This window comes from Lygodium microphyllum, chromosome 19 (assembly GCF_053477565.2).
Source record: "Lygodium microphyllum isolate KBCC chromosome 19, Lygodium_microphyllum_v1.1.10, whole genome shotgun sequence".
Classification (NCBI taxonomy): Eukaryota; Viridiplantae; Streptophyta; class Polypodiopsida; order Schizaeales; family Lygodiaceae; genus Lygodium; species Lygodium microphyllum.
The window spans coordinates 6,025,414-6,046,845 of record NC_141153.1 but is presented as its reverse complement, the minus strand read 5'-3'; the positions used below and the strand labels follow the sequence as shown (position 1 = coordinate 6,046,845).

Genomic DNA, 21,432 nt, shown 5'->3' with positions numbered 1-21,432 from the left:
ACTGAGGACATCCTTTTCTACAACCAAGTTAAGTGTATAGCCTAGAAACCCATTATAACCATCACCAATGAACCTCAACAATGAAGAGCTATTATAGAAAGGCAGAGTGCTATTTTTCCTAGGATCTTTGGGATATAGCCTGCCATCTAACCAAAGATCAAGATTATTCTTTCCTTCATACCTAAGTATGTGTTTCATAGACTTTGTAATAGCAATGGGTTTTGTTCTCTTCCTTATTGGTTCGTACTCACTATCCAACTCAATATGAAGATGATAGAGATGCATTTTACTAGAGCTACAGAGATCATTGGATGATTGATCCATAGCTAAGTATGTGATTAGAAGATTGGATTGAAAAAGTATGTGAATTAGAAACAAGAAGGAAAATGAAGAAGAAACTAGTAAGGATGGGAAAGAATGAAGAGAGTGAGAATGGAGAGAATAATCAAACATCGAAAAAAAATCAAATTAATTATTAGTTTTCACTTTAATGAGGATGAGTAAGATCTTCATTATGACAATCTTTGTCACCTTTATGGTGGCCTAGATTTTTAGGTTTGATGTGACCACGAGAATATCATGACAATGACTTATTAACAAATTTTAATATATTTACTTACCAAAATATAAAAGTTTTTAAAAATAAAAAATATTTTATTTCCTAAAATATTTTCTCTCTCTAGGATCGCTTACAAGGCATTTTTGAGACCTCAAAACTCTCCTAATGAAACAATATAGAGTTGTCAAGAGCGGTTTTTCCTTTGCTTTGGTGGGATCAAAGCAAAAACATGACTATTTCCTAGGATCTGTAGTGGGATACCGAGGTGATTTTGTGCATGTGCTCCCATGTTCACCATGCTTCTTACCATCGAAAACATTGGCACATGAGTGCTTGGTGTGGATTTCATTCCTAGGGCTACCATATTAGATGGATGGAGAGGTCCACACATTGGTGGAGGCATTGGGTAAAGTACAATATCAATTGACTAATTCACATGGAATACTTAGAGTTGAGAAGAAGGCATGCATCATGTGGGGCAAGATGAAGGAAACTTGTGAGTTCTTGGAGGTGTTTGATGCTTACAAGCTTGAGCTTACACTAGAGATCAAGTTTTCCTTTTTTCCTAATGCTTGCTACCTATGCCATCAAACTGGCTATTTCTCAAGGGAGTGCCCACAGAGAAATCAAAAGCAAGAACCCCCCAATGTTGCCTAGGGATGAACTAGAGAAGAAAACAATGAAGAGGCTAATAAGTTGTAGAAGAACGATGACAAGAGCAAGGTACAAGAGATGCATGCAAGCATAAGCAAGATGCTCGCACCGCTTGCCCAAGGAGAGGAAAAGAAGCACCCAAAGGGAAAAGACTACTTGACTACGAAGCAGAAAGATCCAAAGCAAGGCAAGGAGAACATCTCACCATGAAGTTGCAAGAACCAAGGATAGCCAAAGAGCAAGAAGAAGTTCTCCATCAAGCACATGGCCAAGCTTTCCTTGGTGGATTGAAATGTATCTGGTATGCTCAACAAGGATGATGAAATGGATGATGGTAAGTACTTGTACTATGAGCAACTTGACTAAGATTAGTATTATAACTTGGAATGTCTAGGGGCTTTGTTGAGAAGCTAGGAGGAGGGAATGCAAATGGATGTTAAGGAAAAGATGACCAAATCTACTAGCTTTGCAAGAAATCAAGGTACATGAGGAGGAATTGAGAGGGGATGAGTTTCTAGGCTATGCATGCATCCTAGCTAAATGTAGAAGGGGGCAAAGGGGGTACCCTCATCCTTATGAAAGAGGAATGGAGACCAAGGATGGTGAAGAAAGAGTTGGAAGGCTACTATGCTATAGGCTCCATCCAAGTCAAGAAAGGGGAGGTGCAAATGGTTTCAATGTATTCCCCGAATAACTTAGCAAGAAGGGTAGTCAAATGGAGGGAGATTAAACATGACTTGCCAAGTGTTCCCACACTTGTCTTCTCGGAATTCAATATGATAACAGTTCAAGGTGATAGGTCCCATGTCTCGATGCCTCCACTTATGGTGAAAGGGTAGCATGGGTTTTCTCTCTCTAATGCATGATTTAGCTTACATGTGCCTTACACTAGCATATGATGTCCACCTAGACCGATTCTATGCCAATCACTCCTCTTGGTGGGTGGCCTCACATTCCAAGGTGTAACTACTAGCCAATTGTTACAACTTGAATCATGTATCAATGGAGATGATTGGCAAGATAGTGGGCAATCACTAATCTAATCATGGTCCGCCATCACCTTTCAAATGCAATGTCTCATTCTTGGAGGACGAGTATAAGAAGAAGGTCCAAGAGTGATGGAAGGTGATGAGTAAAGAATATAGTAATCACTTTGAGTGGAGAGAGATGGAAGGTAATTAGTAAAGAATTTAGTGATCTCTTTGAGAGGATAGAGAAGTGCATCTGGGTAGTGGTGACCTCCAAATAGTATGGTCATCCAAAAGCTCAAACTAATAGGGCCTTCATGGATCCCACTACTTAGTGTCATGATTCTCTTCTTAATGTTACTATTGAAAAGCATGATGACCCATTTCTTGTGTGGAAAATCCATGTTCAGAATTACATTAAGGATAGGAAAATATATAAAATTTAAGGGTGTAAGTTGCAATTGAAAAGCCAAGTTTGACATAAGAGAATCTAACCATGCATCTTTTTTACAAGCCTTGCAACTTAAAAAGGAGAGAGAGACCATAATGAGCATTCATGATGGAGATGGAAGGTATACAAGGGTGACCTCTCTATTTCAAAAGCCTTTGTCCAACACCTCTCAGTGATTGTGCCACGAGCCCCAAAACCCAACTAGGTATGATGAACGCGTAGTCCCTTACATGAAGAGAGTAACTCCAAATGTTACAACATTGCGAGCCCAACGATGCTATCCTTTCACCATCCAAAAGATGAAATCATGCAAGTCACATGGGCTTGATGGCTTGCTAGTTGAATGTTACTGAAGCATTTGGGATAGTTGCAATACAAACATATGCGATTTTGCTAATTACTTCAGGCAAATAGGATCTTTGTCAGTGTCTATCAACCACGGCCTCATGATCCCCAAGTCAACTGCTTATAGATTCAAATACAATTTTTTCTTCATGTTGACGAGCATTGTACACTTTACTGTAACTCTTTTGTATGGCCCAAATAAAGCACATAGTGCTATTTGTGGCAGGGCAGCCACAAAAAAAAATTCTCTGTAATCGTCACTGATAGTAATCCCTTTGAGATGAGAGTGATGGAAGGTGATGAGTGAAGAATATAGCAATCCCTTTGAGAGGATAGAGAAGTGCATCCGGGTAGTAGTGACCTTCTCGAAACAATATGGTCATCAAAAAGCTCAAACTAATAGGGACCTCATGGTGATTCTCTTCTTAGTGTTACTATTCACAAGCGTAATGAACCATTTCTTGTGTGGACAATCCATGTTGAGAATTACATTAAAGAAAGGAAAATATATAAAATTCAAGGGTGTAAGTTGCAATTGAAAGCCAAGTTCGACATAGAAGGAGAATCTAACCATGCATCTTTTTTTCAAGCCTTGCAAGTTAAAAAGAAGAGAGAGACCATAGTTAGCATTCATGATGGAGATCAAAGGGTATACAAGAATGACATGTCTATTTCAAAAGCCACATGTCTATTTCAAAAGCCTTTGTCCAACACCTTTCAACGATTGTGCGCCCGAAGCCCCAAAACCAACTAGGTATGATGAAGGTTTGAATGAACTCTTAGCCCCTTGCATGAAGAGAGTAACTCTGAATGTTACAACATTGCTTGCCCAACCATTCATTGAAGTGTTGACCTTCACCATCCAAAAGATGAAATCAAGCAAGTCTCCTAGCCCTAATGGCTTGCCGATTGAATGTTACTAAAGCATTTGGGGTAGTTGCAATGCAAACATCTGCGATTTCGCTAAATGATTCAAGTAGATAGGATCTCTGCCAGTGCCAGTCAACCACGACCTTATCAAGTTGATCCCCAAGTCAACTAATAGGGCATTGATCAACCAATGTAGGCCTTTGACAATGCCAAATGTTTTCTACAAAATAGTTGCGAAAGCAATAGCTCTCTAGATAAAAAGTACATTCTCCATGAGATCATCCACATAAATCAATATGGCTTCCTACATGGGAAACACATCCATGGTGCAATCCTAAATCTAGCCTTCTCAATAGATGTTTACACACTAATTCATACATCATTGAGGCTAATCAATAGAATATTGATGCCCTACTCCCAATTTAAAGAAGACAAAGATGCTATACATCTCACACACCCAAGAGATGATCTAGCATTGTATGGCTTCAAGCACATCAAGCCGAGCCAAGTTTTTAGGTATTTGGGATCATCAATGTGAATTGGCCTAACAAAAAGGCAAAGATTTGATTGGCAGCAAGATAAACTCCATGCCAAGATCAAGAAAGTTCAACAATTTCCAACAAGGTTGAATGGCAATAGTTATTATCCTTTTAATGTTATTGTGGCCAGCTTCATTCGTTGTCACAACCCGATCCCTTCTCTAAAGCCTATTGGGATACAATTGAAAAGATGGAAAGGAAGTTTCTTTCTATGGAGCTATAGACGCAATCACAACTAGCACTCTTATCTCCTATAACCCACTCCACGTCAAGTGCGAACAAAGGTCTCAAGGTTCACCCAATGAAAGAGAAACCTGACAGGATGGCCTTTAACATGGCCCAAAGGATGGACCAACGGTGTCCATGGGCCACAATCACGATTACATGGATGGAGTCAATAGTGCCTAAGAAGGGCAACTGGCAAGAGTTAAGCTAGTAGGACGTTCTTTGTGCTAACATGCAGTTCAAGATTAAACAATCTTTGATTGCAAATGCATTACTTAAGAGTTGGAAGTTGATTGTCAAGGAACTTAACGAAGAGCACCCCAACGAGAAAAGGGGACACATCTCTCTTCCAACATGTATGGCTATCTCATTTTGCCTACAAACAACCAATTACACCTTCCCGACTGGTTTGACAAAAATCCCAAGCAATGCAAAAGAAACGGATAGTTAGATGGCAAGACCTTTGGATCAACATAAAGGTCAACTAAAGGAAGTACAATGGCTTAAGGGTGAGCACAAATTAACCAGAAGGGAGGCAAAGTGACTACAAAAAATGTGTAAGGCAACCAAGGACTCTTGGCCCACTTTAGGAGTTGGTAGAAAAAACAATGCTCAAGTCAGGCAACCAAGGACTCTTGGCCCACTTTAGGAGTTGGTAGAAAAGACAATGCTCAAGTCTCTAGAAACCAAGCAAGCTTAGAGAACTCTCCAAGCTAGGACGCCTTCATCAAGCTAAAAGAAGATTAAAAGGATGAACTCCCAATGATCACTAAAAGCCATGGAGTAGCATAAGGAGGGTGTGGAAGGCAACACCTTTCAACAAACTTGATAACCTCTTGTGGAGGGTAGGCACTAAGAAACTCCCCATGAAATATAAGCTAGGGAAGTTCATAAAGGTCATGAAGTTCATGATGTGTGCATAATGCAAGTTTCAAAGCGACACTAAAGATGAAGAAGACCCTCTTCAATGACAAAGACAAGCTGGATGAGGAGATTTTGAAGGCCTAGAGTATCATTAGAGCATTGGTGCTAGGAGCCCCATGAGCAAATAGAAAACATGTGGCAATTGCTAAGATCACCCACAAATACACATGTAGTTGGAGATGTTCAAAGGGAGACACTAACGATTTTGAGTAGACTGAAGAAAAAAGGGTATGTGTCCAAAGTTTGCTATAAGCAACTTAAGAAAGTTAATGCCCAATGTGTTCCTCTTTTTCGACACCTGAAAGCACCCAAGAGGTGCACATGTACATACCACTTGATAGAAATGTCAATATATAATTTTTTACATTTTAAAAAAAGATTACGATTAATTAAAATTTCTTCTTGACATTCTTTTTTGTGGCAACTTATACCAAGCGAGCCCCATTAAAGACAACCAAATATTCCAAACAAGTAAAGAGCCTTTACATATTGTAGCCTATTCATTCACACAAACCAAGCCAAAGTCATATGAACTAACACTACCAATGTGGCAAACACAAATAGGATTTGTAATCCATTGAACAAACTCTATATAAACACCTCACAAAACAAGATATGGTGAAAAGACACCAAAGAAATAATGACTCAAGGTACCACACATGCAAAAATAACAATAAACCTAATCCCAATTTCCTGCGGAACTAGATGTTCTAAAGAAGCAAGTTCATTGAAGGCAACTACATATTCCAAACAAGCAGAAACCCTTCACACATGCTAAAGTCATATTAACTAACACTACCAATCTAGCAAACACATGGAATTTGTAACCCATTAACTAGACACGTTGTGGTGCAAACCAAGATATATCACAATCCACGATATGGTGAAATGCTAGGCACCAAACAAAGAATGAGTAAAAGTTATAAAATAGGTAAAAATAACAATGGATCTAAATCCCAATTTCTTATCAACCAACACCACCATGAACAATTCATAGAACAAGGATTTAACCCATCTACAATACCCTTGAAGCCCTCAAATTAAAACGCATGGCCTTATTTACACCACTTACCTTCACGTACTCTGAGAGAGAGAGAGAGAGAGAGAGAGAGAGAGAGAGAGTGTGTGTGTGTGTGTGTGTGTGTGTGTGTGTGTGTGTGTGTGTGTTGAACTAAATGTAATCATTGAGACAACTACCTTAAACACAAAACTACAACGAATACAACATAACATCACACTTATCCAAATATTAAATACAGAACGCCCATCAGAACACTTACATAACAAATACAATAACATTAGTGCAATCCCCTATAAACTATGTCTAGCAGTCATACAATACTTAAGAGCATTAAAGGACAGAATCGGGCTTCCCCCATCACCTGCTGACATGACAACCTTCATACACCACAGTATCCACAGGACCACCCCCCCACCCCCAAACACACACACACACACACACACATAACTATGCGTCTTCATCATGTTACAGCCTTTAAAAACCTTAATAAGGATACCTACACTTCCATATTATAAAATATACACCACAATGACCAGACTCCATAACCCAGCTACAGCATACATTAGCATTGCTCATTCGAACTTGCTTCAAATACAGAAAGTGATTACATGAACCAGTTACAAAATACATTACGCATACTATATGCCCTTCTGAGCAATGATGAGCTCCAGCTTTACGGAACTAAATAGCACGCAGCTCAAGAAGCCACTTACATCGAGTCTTGTGGTTTACTGGAACTCCCTGTCATTGTGTATAAAATACTGAACTGTGCTTCACCAGATGAAAGACCTGGATTTCAATGAACCTGGTGTCACTGCTAACAATCTACCTGTTAACTTGCTGTGGTACACTGCTCTTGACAACGTCTATACTGCACATAGGCAAGGTTTAACAATACTAACAGCAAGGTACCCTACATCTATGCAATGGAAAAAGTGAAGTTACATGCCCTCCCCAGAGTCATTTGATGTTCAAAATTTTCTTCTGAACCACATTTGATTACAAAACTTACAATATGAATTTGCTCATACTCCTGAGAGTACAACATATGCACCAAAGCAAAGTATTGAATATCCCCTTTCTTTGAGGGCATTGAACAATTACTTTTTCTGTACATGCAACTGGTAGTACAAAATATAGTCATATGGAACAAAGCGAGATCAGACAGTGGACTGAGCTTTCACCTTTGTGTGCTGCTTCACTGTTGATATCTACCAAAACTTGTTCTATATGGCAGTGTCCGTCTTCCTTTTTCTGAATCCATTAAATTCCGAGGAAACTACCAGAAAATCTCATGCATATGAGATGTTTTTCAACTACCTTGTAGATCACAATGACCTAATCAATGGACCTGATCATTTCTTTAGATTAGTGCGAGACAGGATGCGCTTTCCAAAAGGACTGCTGCGGAGGGCTGGCAAATGTGGGCGTATAGCTTCAACCAGTCCAGTATGAAGGGTACCCTGAAAATTTGAAATTTGAACAATAAGAAGAGTACTGGTCAGTGAGTGGAGAGAATTTTTTGATGCATATCCACGAACATGGAACCAAAAACATACTGCCAAGAAATTATTTTCCATTTTATTTCTTCCTTACATGTATGTGCACATGTGTGGTGTTGATATCCTTTATGTTACTAGTGAGAGACCTCACAAGAGTTGACAATCCACAACTCTGTTTTTGCAATATACCATGCACACAGACATACACATGCAAAGGACATTACACTTTATAAGTTTGCACATTGGTGAGGTTAGTTCCTTTTTGCAATATACTATACACATGGACATACACATGCAAAGGACGTTACACCATTTGTAAGTTTGCACATTGGTGAGGTTAGTTGTTCCTTCTTGCAATATACCATACATATGCAAAGGACGTTATACCATCTGTAAGTTTGCACATTGGTGAGGTTAGTTCTTTAGTACAAGTGAGGGTAATCCACTAGAAGTCGCTGGTTGTGATGTTCAGTCAGATCATTGAGAGGTGAATACTAGGGCAGTATTCTATAATCTATTGCTAGAGCTAAGGTGGCTTGACATTGATTTGCAAGAGAAAGCCAAGGTAGCATTCTTTTGCTAGAGAAGGCAAAGGTGGTTTGACATTGTATTGGACATCTGAAGCTTTTGATAAGATGTGTAATTTTATGTCAGCTTTTCTATGAAGTCCAATATGTTTATAGTTTACATAGTCATAGTTTATTGTCCATAAGGTGGTTTGACATTGAATTGGACATCCAAAGCTTTTGATAAGATGTTTAATTTTATGTCAGCTTTCCTATGAAGTCCAATATGTTTATAGGTTACATAGTCATAGTTTATTGTTACATAAAATTTCAAGTTTTCTTCCATATCTTAACTGTTTCTAATATTTACGGAATGATAGGAAGGTACATGTTAAATTTCATAGTTTTCTTCCATATTAAATGAAACTCGTTTCTCATATTTACAAAATGATACAAAGGTACCACCTGAGCTTGATGCAAAGGTAGAGGCAGCTTCACATAGACCTCAAGCTCCTCTCACTCTAGATGACATGCAGTGAAATCATGTCCAATTTGCATATGCGGACATCTCCTCATAAAGTGTAAGGAATGTCCTTGACCTTTTCTATGCCAACATTGTTCACATCCATTTGCTTTGGCTCTAGAGTGTACGATAATTTTTCAATCTACCATAAGTTGTGATGACAAAACATCAACCTTTCCAATTGGGCACTCTTCAAACTTGTTTCTCTTCTCTATATGAACACGTGCCCCAATTCCCCTTTATAGGACCACTGTGAACAAGGTGTTAGCAACCTAGACAGCTCATGAGTGAGTCTAGACATGCACTTTATGTTAAGCTAAGAAATGCATTACATGCTGATTAGCCTCTTAAACAGCCCCAAAACATGGTTATTTAATGAAAAACACAAAAAACAGTGCACAAAAGGAGAGTTTTTTTGTGAAACCTTAATTTGGAAGGACCCATTCACATCTGCAAGTTTCTCACTCTAGTGTGCATATTTCAGCCATTAGTACCTACCATTTGCTGTCCAACCATCACCAATTGCAGCCTATCACTATCCAGCCCTAGATGGCCTATTTCCAACCATCAGCTTGCTATTTGAAGGTCTCCATCCGCTTCGTCATCATAGCGCCTAATCAACTTGTATTTTTAGCATTTGTGCTAGGTGATATGTTGCTGCCATCTCTTGCACCAGGTGACGGCTCCAATACCTATGTTTCTGTTGTCCAATAGGCCGCCTACATCAAAAAACACCTCTCCTATTTTCGCCTTACAGTTCTTTGCCTCGGATGATAAGTTTTCAGCCTTCTCTAGTAGTACACTACTGTGTTTACCAGATTTCGACCTCCGACTGCTATGATTCCATGATCAATCTACTGCCCTTCATTATTCAACACTCTCTCATCTCCAACTGGCGGTTGCAGTACTTGGGATCCATCTCGGGTGGATGTCACTCTCCGATACCACAGCTCTACCCTTGGGCACTTTGTACACTCTTAATTCATTTACAGTTTTCATTCACTTCGGAGTTGTTTTCTTTCTCTCTCCTATCTGTGTTTATTTCTATGTTTGAGTTTTGAGTTCTGCTTTTAGGTTTTCAATTTTGCACGTCTATGTCTGCATCATTGTGTTTTTTTCCTACACATTGTGTTTTCTCAGTGCAAACCCTAGCAGCTACTCCATAGTGTTCTTCACATGGTATGAGAGCCGATGCTCTCGTTAAGAGTATCTTATAGATATTGTGGAGTGCTAGGTTTTGTGCGAGGCATACAAACGACTCGTCACTAAATCTGTCTCTATCACCTTTTTCTCAAGACCCCATGATATCTTATCAAGCTTCTCCATCATTGGAGGCCTTGAGAAAGTATTATGAACTCAACAAGAAAGATGACACCCCAACCTCACCTTCACCTTCGATGTTTTCTCTTGTTCCAAATTTCATCTCATAGCAAAGGACTTTGAAGAGTACTTGTGCATCACGTATAGTCGAACTTACACCCCTCCTACCAACTTTGCTACTCCATCTAGACTGGCTGGTCAAGCTAGCTACCTCTCCAATCATGGAGGGCATGCCACATTTGGGACAACCGGTGACCCATCTTCTTCATCTTACCCAAGCCCAATGTCCAATTCATACAACCCCTTTGAGTCGTATGAAACAAAAACCTCTCCTATTTCTCCTTTTTGTGTGCAAGATCCCAATGATTTTCTGTACGTAAACTTCAATAAATGGGGCTCTTGACGCAGACATCCTTCATCAAGTATAGTCGAACTTACACCCCTCCTACCAACTTTGCTACTCCATCTAGACCGGTTGGTCAAGCTAGCCACCTCTCCAATCATGGAGGACATGCGACATTTGGGCCAACCGGTGACCCATCTTCTTCATCTTAGCCAAGCCCAATGTCTAGTTCGTACAACCCCTTTGAGTCGTATGAATCAAAACCCTCTCCTATTTCTCCTTTTGGTGTGCAAAATCCCAATGGTTTTCTATATGTAAACTTCAATAAATGGGACTCTTGATGCAAACATCCTTCATCAGGTATATCTATATCCTCTGTTTCATTTGAGCAAATAAGCCACTCTTCTCAAATTCCTCCCATCCCACCCTCTTCTAGCCCCCACCTCGATTTCCTTTCTTCTCCATTCCAAAACCTTCGATTACACTCCACATCCACATCCTCCACACTAGGAGTTGAAACCTCCATTTTCGCTTCTATTACATTCTCATTCTCCATTCCATCCTCGCACTTTCCTACCACTTCACATCACGCTCCATCATTACAAGGTATGCCGCCTTTTAACATTGTACCATTAACTCAACCTCAAAGCCGCTTTGCACCATGGGGCTTTGTTACAGCAAATCCCACCCTTTAACACAGTTTCCTCCATCTTTCCAAAACTAAGCACATCATTTCCCACTGCGACAACTGTGATGGGCATCACCCTCACTACCCCCACTCCCACAACTCCTTTGATCTCTCAAATGCTAGGATTTCCATCCTCTATTTATGGTGCATCAATCACGCTTTCCAAAGGTCACTCCTACACAAGGATTCCCATCCTCTGCTCCACATGTCTCTATCCCTCCACCATGGGCTCCTCATGCGGTTACCATATCCATGCCTAGCGAGTCCATGCCCACATTCAAATCCACTGTGCACACTTCCCGCATGCATGGTGGGCACTTTGGGATTAATTGCCAAGTGTGCTCTCCTACCCCACTCTTTCCATCCTAACCTCATTACACACCTTATCCATGTCCTAGCATTACCAATGTTGTTGCAACGGCCAAGAATGCCTTCACGAATAAGACTCATTTTAATGAGTCAAATTTCACCACTTGGTCAAACTTCATGTAACAAGTGCTTGAATCTCAAGAAATTTGGGCCCTTGTCATTAGTCTAGAACCTATGCCAAACCCTTGATTAGCTCACTCTAATATTGTCCGTTAATGGAGGGTCTACAATACCACATCCAATGTTGAGTTAATGCAAGGCTTGCTTCCCGAGTTGCACTCTCAATTACAGTATTTTCTCCTCGCATCTAAGCATTGAAGTCATCTCATTGACCACTATGCAACACAAGCTCACACTCAATGTATCAATCTCGATTTTGAGCTACATGATTTTCCATTAAAGAAGGGGATGATCTAAAAGTCAAGTTGGCCGAATATTTGCGATTACTTGATGAATTTGCCATGCCTGACTCACCGAAGTGAAACGATAATCAAGTCATGTTCCACTTAGAGAAGTTGCCCAACAAATACTTCCATTCTTTCCAACACTTTATCTCACTACCTAGATTGCCAACCTTCTACGAGTTGAGTGCTAGTTCTTGCATTACCCAATGCTGCATGACCAAGTCCATAAGAAATCCTCCACTCATACTTATTCAGAGGGAGCTCGTTGCATCTTCTCCGCAAGGTAAAACCAACTGGAGCAAGAATTCATAAGATGCAAAGGCAAGCTAAACCAAGGGTGACTCCCCTTCTTCAAACAAACCAAAGAAACAAAACCCATCTGGCAACAACTCCTTGAGAAAAATATGTTTTGTATACATTGTCTAAGATCAAGCCATGTGGACAACAAGTGTCATATCAAGTCCCAAGGTCTTCCTCCTGAGAAACCTCAGCAAACCATTATAACTGCCTCCACTTTTGTGAAAAAAACTGTGGAGTAGCTACTAGGGTTTGCATTGACAAAACAAAAAAAGGTATGATCACGATGGAAACACAATGATACAGACACAAACATGCAAAATTCAAACCCAAATGCAAAACTCACAACTCAAACACAAAAACAAACACAAAGCAAGAGAGAGAGAACATAACTTTGAAGTGAATGAAAATTGTAAATGAATGAAGGTGTACAAAGTGCCCAAGGGCAAAGCAGTAGTGTCGAAGAGTGACGTCCACCGGTGACAAATCCCAAGTACTGTAACCACCAATCAGAGATGAGACCAAGCTAGTCCCCAAATCACAGCGATCGGAGGCTGAAATTTAGTGAACACAATAGCGTACCACCAGAAAAGGCTAAAAATTGATCACCTGAGACAAAGAACTGTCTAGTGACAACAAGAAAAGTGTTTGTTGACATAGGTGGCTTACTAGACAGCAAAAACACAGATAGTGCAGCAATCACCTAGTGGGAGAGATGGCACGCTAAGCAGGTGCTTTTGATGACTCAGAAGATAGAGATCTCCAAACAGCAAGGCAATGGCTGAAAACAAGCCGCCTATGACTAGATAGCGATGGGCTGCAGTTAGTGATGACTAGACAACATACCATTAACTAATGGCTGAAATCTATACGATAGAGTGAGAAACCTGCACAAAAGAATGACAACTAAATGGGGGCAGCCTATCTGTTTATAGATGTGGGTGGACCCTCCCAAATTAGGGATTCACAGAAACTCTCTCCAACCGCACATCGTTTTTTTGATTTTGATTAAATAAGCATGTCTTGGGACTGCTTAAGAGACTAATCAGCATGTCATGTTATTTGTAGCTCAACAACCCCTCTCAAGGCCAAAACAGGGCCAGAAAGGAAGGCCGACCCAATTTTGGCTAAGGTGTCCCACCCCAAAGCAACTAGGGCATCAAACAAAGGGTACACAACGGCTGCCCGATGGTCTAACAAGCCCTGTAAAGATGAAGGGAACCATAATGAACCTCTTTTTTTTTCGTTAAAGGTGCTTTGGGAGGTGGTTTGCAGTCGATTGGGTAATTGTTCCATACGAGAGAATGAGAAGGGGATGGTTAGGTCCAACCCATCACAAACCAAACCAACTACCCATCCACTCAAGGGTGTCGATAACGAAGAAACAGTGATGAAGTAATGGTGGTGTGGTGTACAAACTATTGGTGAAAACAAATTAGGATCCGTCTAGTGGGGCTCTGCACAATGAGGATGATACATGTTGTGAAATGCTCATTTAGGAGACGGCGCTCGGATAGTATCCCTCGTGGTAAAACTGTTTGTTGACCCAAGCGCCCTTTACAAAGATGATGAAATCATATAATGCAAAAGAAGATACAACAAGCGGGGAAAGGCCGATGTCATAAGGCTAAGTGCCAAAACCTGTAGAATACCAAGAAGGATAACAACCCCCTCTCAACCATGGATGTCAAGGCCAAGAGAAGAAAGAGGAGCTGTATGTCCGTCTTCGAATGGTGCCGAGAACCATGATGTGAGGGAGCATTCCAACTAGAAGAACAAGATAGAAGCCACTACCAGATAGCATCAAGAGAGCTGTTGCACAATCCGTCTTGAGAGGGGAAGCCTCCATGCTAGTAGAAGAGCATAACTCCTAGGACGATAAAACCATGAATAGAACAACACACGTCCCAAGTCTCCAACCCAAGTAGAATTGGTGCAAACCTACATGTTAGCCCTCCACAAAAAACAGAACCCTACAAAAGAGATAAAAGTTTGCAAGCACAAAGGTCAAGAGGAAGATGCTTCAAAAAAGAAAACAAAACTGAAATGAAAAGCCAACTGAATGAACAATGCAATGAGACAAATGTGTATGTGTGTGTAAATAAAAGCAATAGAAGACTTGAATGAAAATTGAAGGACAAAATCCTATGGGCCCAACTCAATAGCCTAAAGACCTAAGAATGTGAAGATAAGATAAGCTAAGGATGTGGCCACCATCACGTACGTCCACTATAGCAAGGGCTCTCCCAATGAAACACCCGACGAGGTAGTGAGATAGTCCTAGAAGGAGGTGAATGTGAAGTGGATGCGTAAGTGCAATGGGATCGGAACTTGCAGACCAATAAGCAAGTTGCTCAAGGGTAGTGAAAGAGACTATCTATCGAGGCTGTCTGTGTGCCACGTGCCCAAAAGTTGTGAAGCTCGAAGGAGCAAATGGGCAACAGCTAGAGGTGAGGCCCCACATGACTGGCTAACCGGCGGAGTGGAATCAATCACAACGGTCTACTATGGTTTTCTAAGTGGAAGACCTTGGACCTTGGTTCGACCTTCCAAGTCCACATGGCCCGATCTTTAGCAATGGGTGCAAAACCTATTTTTCCTTGGCAATTGTTTCCAAAGGGATTCTATTTCTTTGGTTCCATCTGAAGAAGGGAAGTCACCCTTAGTTTGGCTTGCCTTCACATCTTGCAAGTTCTTGCCATTGCTGGTCATACCTTGCAAAGAAGATGCAACCAGCCCCCTCCTTGAATGAGTATGTGCGAAGGATTTCTTGTGAACTTGGCCATGCAGCTGTGCATAACGCAAGAACTAGCACTCTAACTCATAGAAGATCAGACAAAATGGAAGTATTTTTCAAGCAACTTGTTCAAGAATAATGTGACTTCATCATTGTCTAACTTCGAGAAGCCAGAACTCGCAAACTCCACAAGTAACCACTAATATTCAACCAACTTGACTTTCAAACCATCCCCTTCCTTAATGGAAAACTCGTAAAGCTTAAAATCGAGATTGATACGTCAAGTACGATCTCGGACCACATAACGGTCAATGAGGTGACTCCAATGCTCAGATGCAAGGAGAAAATGTTGTAACAAAGAGTGCAACTCTAGAAGCAACCCCCACATTAATGTGGCATTATGGGCTCCTCATTGATGGACATGATCAAGGTGAGCTAATCGAGGGTCTGACATAGGACCTAGACCAACGACAAGGTCCCAAAGCCCTTGAGATTCAAGCACTTGTTGCATGAAGTTCGACAAAGTGACGAAATTCAACCCATCAAAATGAGTCTTATCCATGAAGGCATGCTTGGCCATTGCAACAGCTGTGGTAGTGCTAGGAGATGGATAAGGGGGATAATGAGGGTAGAATGGATAGGCTCAAGAAGTGAAGTACACTTGGCAATCAATCCCAAAGTGCCCACCATGCATACGGAAAGTGTGCACAATGAATTTGAATCTGGGCATGGACTCGCTAGGCATGGGCACGGTAACCACATGAGAAGCCAATGGAGGAGGGATAGGAACACATGGAGCAAGGAATCCTTGTATACGAGTGACCCATGGAAAGTGTAATGATGCACCATAAGCAAAGGATGGAAATCCTTACATCTGAGAGGTCAAATAATGTGTCACTGGGAGTGGTAAGGGACATGCATGTCACAGTCGTCCCAGTGGAAAATGATGTGCTCACTTACAAAAAGGTGGAGAAAATTGTATTAAAGGATAGCATTCCCTATAACGAAGCCCCATGGTGCGAAGTGTCTTAAGGATAAGTGGATGGTATAGTGCTAAAGGATGATATTCCTTGTAACCATGTAGAGAGATGTGAAGTAGTAAGAAAGTGTGAGTATGAAATGCAAAAGAAAAATGTGTTAGGAGCGGAAACGGAGGTTCCAACTCCCAGTGTAGGGTATGTGGATGCGGATTCTAATCAAAGATTTTGGAACGAAGAAAAGAGAAAATCAAGGTGTGGGCTAGAACAAGGTGGGATGGGAGAGATTTGAGAAGAGTGGCTTACCTGCTTAAATGAAACAAAAGATGTAGATATACCCGATGAAGGGTGTCTACTTTGAGAGCCCCCTCTATTGAAGTTTACGTACAAAAAATCATCTAGATCTTGCACACCAAAGGAAGAAACAGAAGATCGTTTCAATTCATATGACTCAAAGGGGTTGTACGAACCTAACACTGGGCATGGTTGAGATGAAAAAGATAGGTCACCAATCATTCCAAATATCATATGTTCTCCATAATCGGAGAGGTGGCCAACCTCACCAACCGGTCCGGATGGAGTAGCAAAGCTAGTAGAAGGGGTGTAAGTTCGACTATACGTGATGCATAAGTACTCTTCAAACTCCTCCTTTGTCATCAAATTGAAATTTGGAACAAGAGAAAACAAAGAAGGTGAAGGTGAAGATGGAGTATGGTCTTCCTTGCAGAATCCATAATGCTTTCTCAGGGCCTCCAGTCACACACATCCTTTGACCTCTTAGATATAAGGATTTTCATCCTCTACTTATGGTGCATCATCACACTTTCCATGGGCCACTTCTACGCAGGGATTTCCATCAATCATCGCCAATAACCTCACCTGCTCCAACTACTTGTGTTTGGCATCTTGTTGCCCAGATGTTAGGCACTCCCCTCTCTCTGTATCATTGTGTCTGCCTGTGTTTGGCACTCTACTACCCAAGCAATAGTGTTTAGCAACCTTCCTCCATCATGCAACCCTCTATCTACTGTGTTTGCAGCCTTCTCGTGCAACCTAGATCCTTCTACATCATCATTGCTTACATTCAATTCTCGAATAGCATCTAGCATCAATTTTTGCAACTTCCTCTCCTCTGACACTCCAACTAGTGGCCACAACCCTTGAGATCCATCTCCGATGGACATCACTCTCAAACACTACTACTTTGCCCTTGGGCACTTTGTACACTCTTACATTCATTTACAATTTTCATTCACTTCAAAGTTGTTCTTTTTCTCTCTCCTTCATTTTGTGTTTGTTTCTATGTTTGAGTTTTGTCACGTCTCTGTCTGTATCATTGTGTCTATGTCGTGGTCGTACACTCTTGTGTTTCCTTAGTGTGCAAACCCTAGTAGCTACTCCACACTTTTCTTCACATCAATTTTCCATCTTCTCTAATGGTATACTACTATGTTTACTAGATTTCAACCTCCACCTACTGTGTTTTGGTGACCAGCCCGTTGTCCTTCACTATTCAGCACTCTCTCATCTCTGACATGTTATTATGCTTGGGTCCTATCTCTAGTGGACGTCACTCTCCAACACTACTACTCTACGCTTGGGCTCTCTATACACTCTTCATTCATTTATAGTTTTCATTGACTTAAGAGTTGTGTTCTTTGTCTCTCCTTATACTTGTCTTTTTTCTTCTATTTGAGTTTGGAGTTTTGCTTTTAGCGCTTGAGCTTTGCTTTGCATGTATGTGTCAGTATTGCTATGTTTTTATTGTGGTCATACACTTTGTGTTTCCTTGGTGCAAACCCTAGCAGCTACTCCACAATTTTCCTCACATCTTAGTGGAACAGGCATTATTGATTATTTTAGGCGTTTTTTATTTGTCATCATGATGGTGCTTTTGGCATTTATTGCTGGCTGACCTGCTCATATTATTGGCATATTTCTGACCTATTTATTCGGTTCCCTCCTTCACAATCAAGTCATTCATCACTTGGAGATTCGATGCAGGCCCTATTGGAGAGATGGAGTCTGTGCCAATGCCCACATAGCTAGTGACTCACTATTGTACACGACTGCCTCGTGTTTGGTATGTGGATTCCATTTTCCGAGCATGTTTGAGTTCTCTTTGCAATGTCCCTGTGTTTTTCTCGTCTCTCTCCTCTCTAATATTACGCAATCTATTAGAGCATTTTCCTACACTTCCATTGCTGCACCTGTAACCGGCCTGTTCACTGGAAAGGGCGGTAGTGTACAACCAAAATACATAAATGCTTTCACACAATTTACAGTCGTCCACTTTACATGAACTTAAAGACACAAAATCAAGAAGAAAAACAGGAAGCTAAAATGCTCATGTGGCCACACAGACACCCTGTTTGCCCCTAAGTTAGGCGCCCCTTGCGGTATTTCTTTATTTTTAAAAAGAGAAAGTACAATGGGCTGTCTTTCACCTATTCTGGGTGAAATTTGATAGCATAACAGTACAATTACTGACCCAAATCAAGTTGACCAGGAGGGGAAACTCTGCCCAAGTCTGAATCTTCTGGTTGGAGTACAGAATTGACCATTTCAACCTGCTGTATTTACTGGTTCAGACCTGTTCTGAACTTATATTGTTCCCTGTACTGCTCAGCCCACTGTAATTACTGGTTCAGACCTGTTCTGACACCTGTTCTCAGCTCATTTTGTTCCCTGCACTGTCCTGCATCATCTGGGCCAAGTGCCCCTTGATTCTGACATCAATTGGGCTCTGAAATACCCTCTGAACAGTCCAGAATCAGTTCTGGTTTAGTGCTGTTTCAGGCATTTGCTTGGTGAGGTTACACCCCTCACCTATTCCTGCTTGTGGGCAGCAAACAACTGCTCCTGTTCCTGGAGAAAAGAGGCTCTTGCCTCATGCAAAAACAGCATATTCCACACAGCTGTACCTGAATCAGAAGAAAGGCCCTTGATTCTGCAACATAACCATACTGTCAGGGAGAGAAAGAGAGAGAATAGGAAGCAAGCTCAGCCTTCTGTGCATCATAGACAAGGTAGACCAGCTCTCAAGAGCTCTCCATCTGCAGCAATCCATCTCCCTTTCACAAAATGAGCCCCCCATGCATTGAAACTCGTTTTTGTGCTGCCCTCTCTCTCTCTTTTGGAAATTTATGCCCAAATTGTGACACATGGCATACATGTAACAATTTTTCTGTTTAAACCTTTCGATCTAAAATTCTCCATCCTCGGTTCAAAATTTGACCTCGGCACAGACCAGAGGATTAATCCTCGTACAAAAATGAAGATAATGACGCGAAAAGATTCTAAGGTCCAAAAATAGTAACTCCCTAAATTTTAGGAGTTGCTTCCATTGCATCCCACTAGTCTTCTGACCATCTTTGCAGACTATGGCTACATCCAAATCTGTAATGTAGCTCAACTGAAAGTGAATTTCCACTAATGACCCCACATGGACTAATCTCTTGAAGATTTGTCCATCTTCACTTTGAACTAGTCTCTTCCAGGCTAGTTCTTCAACACACTTGTCCATATACACTTTCACAAGTCTCTTCCAGGCTTGTCAATCTACAATGCCATCAGTCTCTTCCAGACTGATACTGGACCTTAATTCTCTAGTCTTGACTCACTAGACATTCCTGTCTGTTTCACATACTGGCCATGCAACTCAGGCGTTTAGATTTCAAGAGAGATCCTTCCAAAAAGAAAAACCAAATAAAATATGTAATAAAGAAATCAACAAAAAGGTACTAGTTGTCACAGTCTTGTGACATACCTCCCTCTCGAAATCGCAAACGTCCTCGTTTGCATGAATGTCATACATGCTTCCAGCTAACCCAGTGAACTTACACCTGGCAGCACATGTACAACACATACATGCTATCAGTCAACATTGTGTACTGAACACACTGTTAACACATGTATGTTCTAGCTGTGAAACATGGCAGACTATCAATATGTGACTCCACATCACTGTTTCCAGATATAGTGGCCGGTACACCACAATGATATCCCCATAGTGGCAGATTCTCATTTGATGACTCCACGTCACCCTGACTAGAGATCTAGTGGCCGGTACATCAAAATGATATCCCCACTGAGTCAATTCACAAAATACATGCCCGATCGAGTAACCATGGTTCAGACCTGTTCTGACACCTGTTCTCAGCTCATTTTGTTCCCTGCATTGTCCTGCATCATCTGGGCCAAGTGCCCCTCGATTCTGACATCAATTGGGCTCTAAAATACCCTCTGAACAGTCCAGAATCAGTTCTGGTTTAGTGCTGTTTCAGGCACTTGCTTGGTGAGGTTACCACCCTCACCTATTCCTGCTTGTGGGCAGCAAACAACTGCTCCTGTTCCTGGAGAAAAGAGGTTCTTGCCTCATGCAAAAACAGCATATTCCACACAGCTGTACCTGAATCAGAAGAAAGACCCTTGATTCTGCAACATAACCATACTGTCAGGGAGAGAAAGAGAGAGAATAGGAAGCAAGCTCAGCCTTCTGCGCATCATAGACAAGGTAGACCAGCTCTCAAGAGCTCTCAATCTGCAGCAATCCATCTCCCTTTCACAAAAATGAGTCCCCCCATGCATTGAAACTCGTTTTTGTGCTGCCCTCTCTCTCTCTCTTTTGGGAATTTATGCCCAAATTGTGACACATGGCATACATGTAACAATTTTTCTGTTTAAACCTTTCGATCTAAAATTCTCCATCCTCGGTTCAAAATTTGACCTCGGCACAGACCAGAGGATTAATCCTCATACAAAAACGAAAATAATGACGTGAATAGATTCTAAGGTCCAAAAATAGTAACTCCCTAAATTTTAGGAGTTGCTTCCATTGCATCCCACTAGTCTTCTGACCATCTTTGCAGACTATGGCTACATCCAAATCTGTAATGTAGCTCAACTGAAAGTGAATTTCCACTAATGATCCCACATGGACTAATCTCTTGAAGATTTGTCCATCTTCACTTTGAACTAGTCTCTTCCAGGCTAGTTCTTCAACACACTTGTCCATATACACTTTCACAAGTCTCTTCCAGGCTTGTCAATCTACAGTGCCATCAGTCTCTTCCAGACTGATACTGGACCTTAACTCTCTAGTCTTGACTCACTAGACATTCCTGTCTGTTTCACATACTGGCCATGCAACTCAGGCGTTTAGATTTCAAGAGGGATCCTTCCAAAAAGAAAAACCAAATAAAATATGT

At 41.1% G+C, this 21,432-nt stretch overlaps 1 protein-coding gene across 2 annotated transcripts in view; it reads right to left on the bottom strand.

Moving 5' to 3' along the window:
- Positions 1–7,519: 7,519 nt before the first annotated feature.
- The window catches only part of LOC148019523 (uncharacterized), a 56,462-nt gene continuing 42,549 nt past the window's right edge, over positions 7,520–21,432 (bottom strand). For both annotated transcript variants that reach the window (XM_087701014.1, XM_087701013.1), the window contains one exon: positions 7,520–8,019. In XM_087701014.1, the coding sequence (XP_087557140.1) occupies positions 7,912–8,019 (108 nt within the window). In that variant the 3' untranslated portion in view covers positions 7,520–7,911. The remainder of the gene's footprint in view (positions 8,020–21,432) is intronic.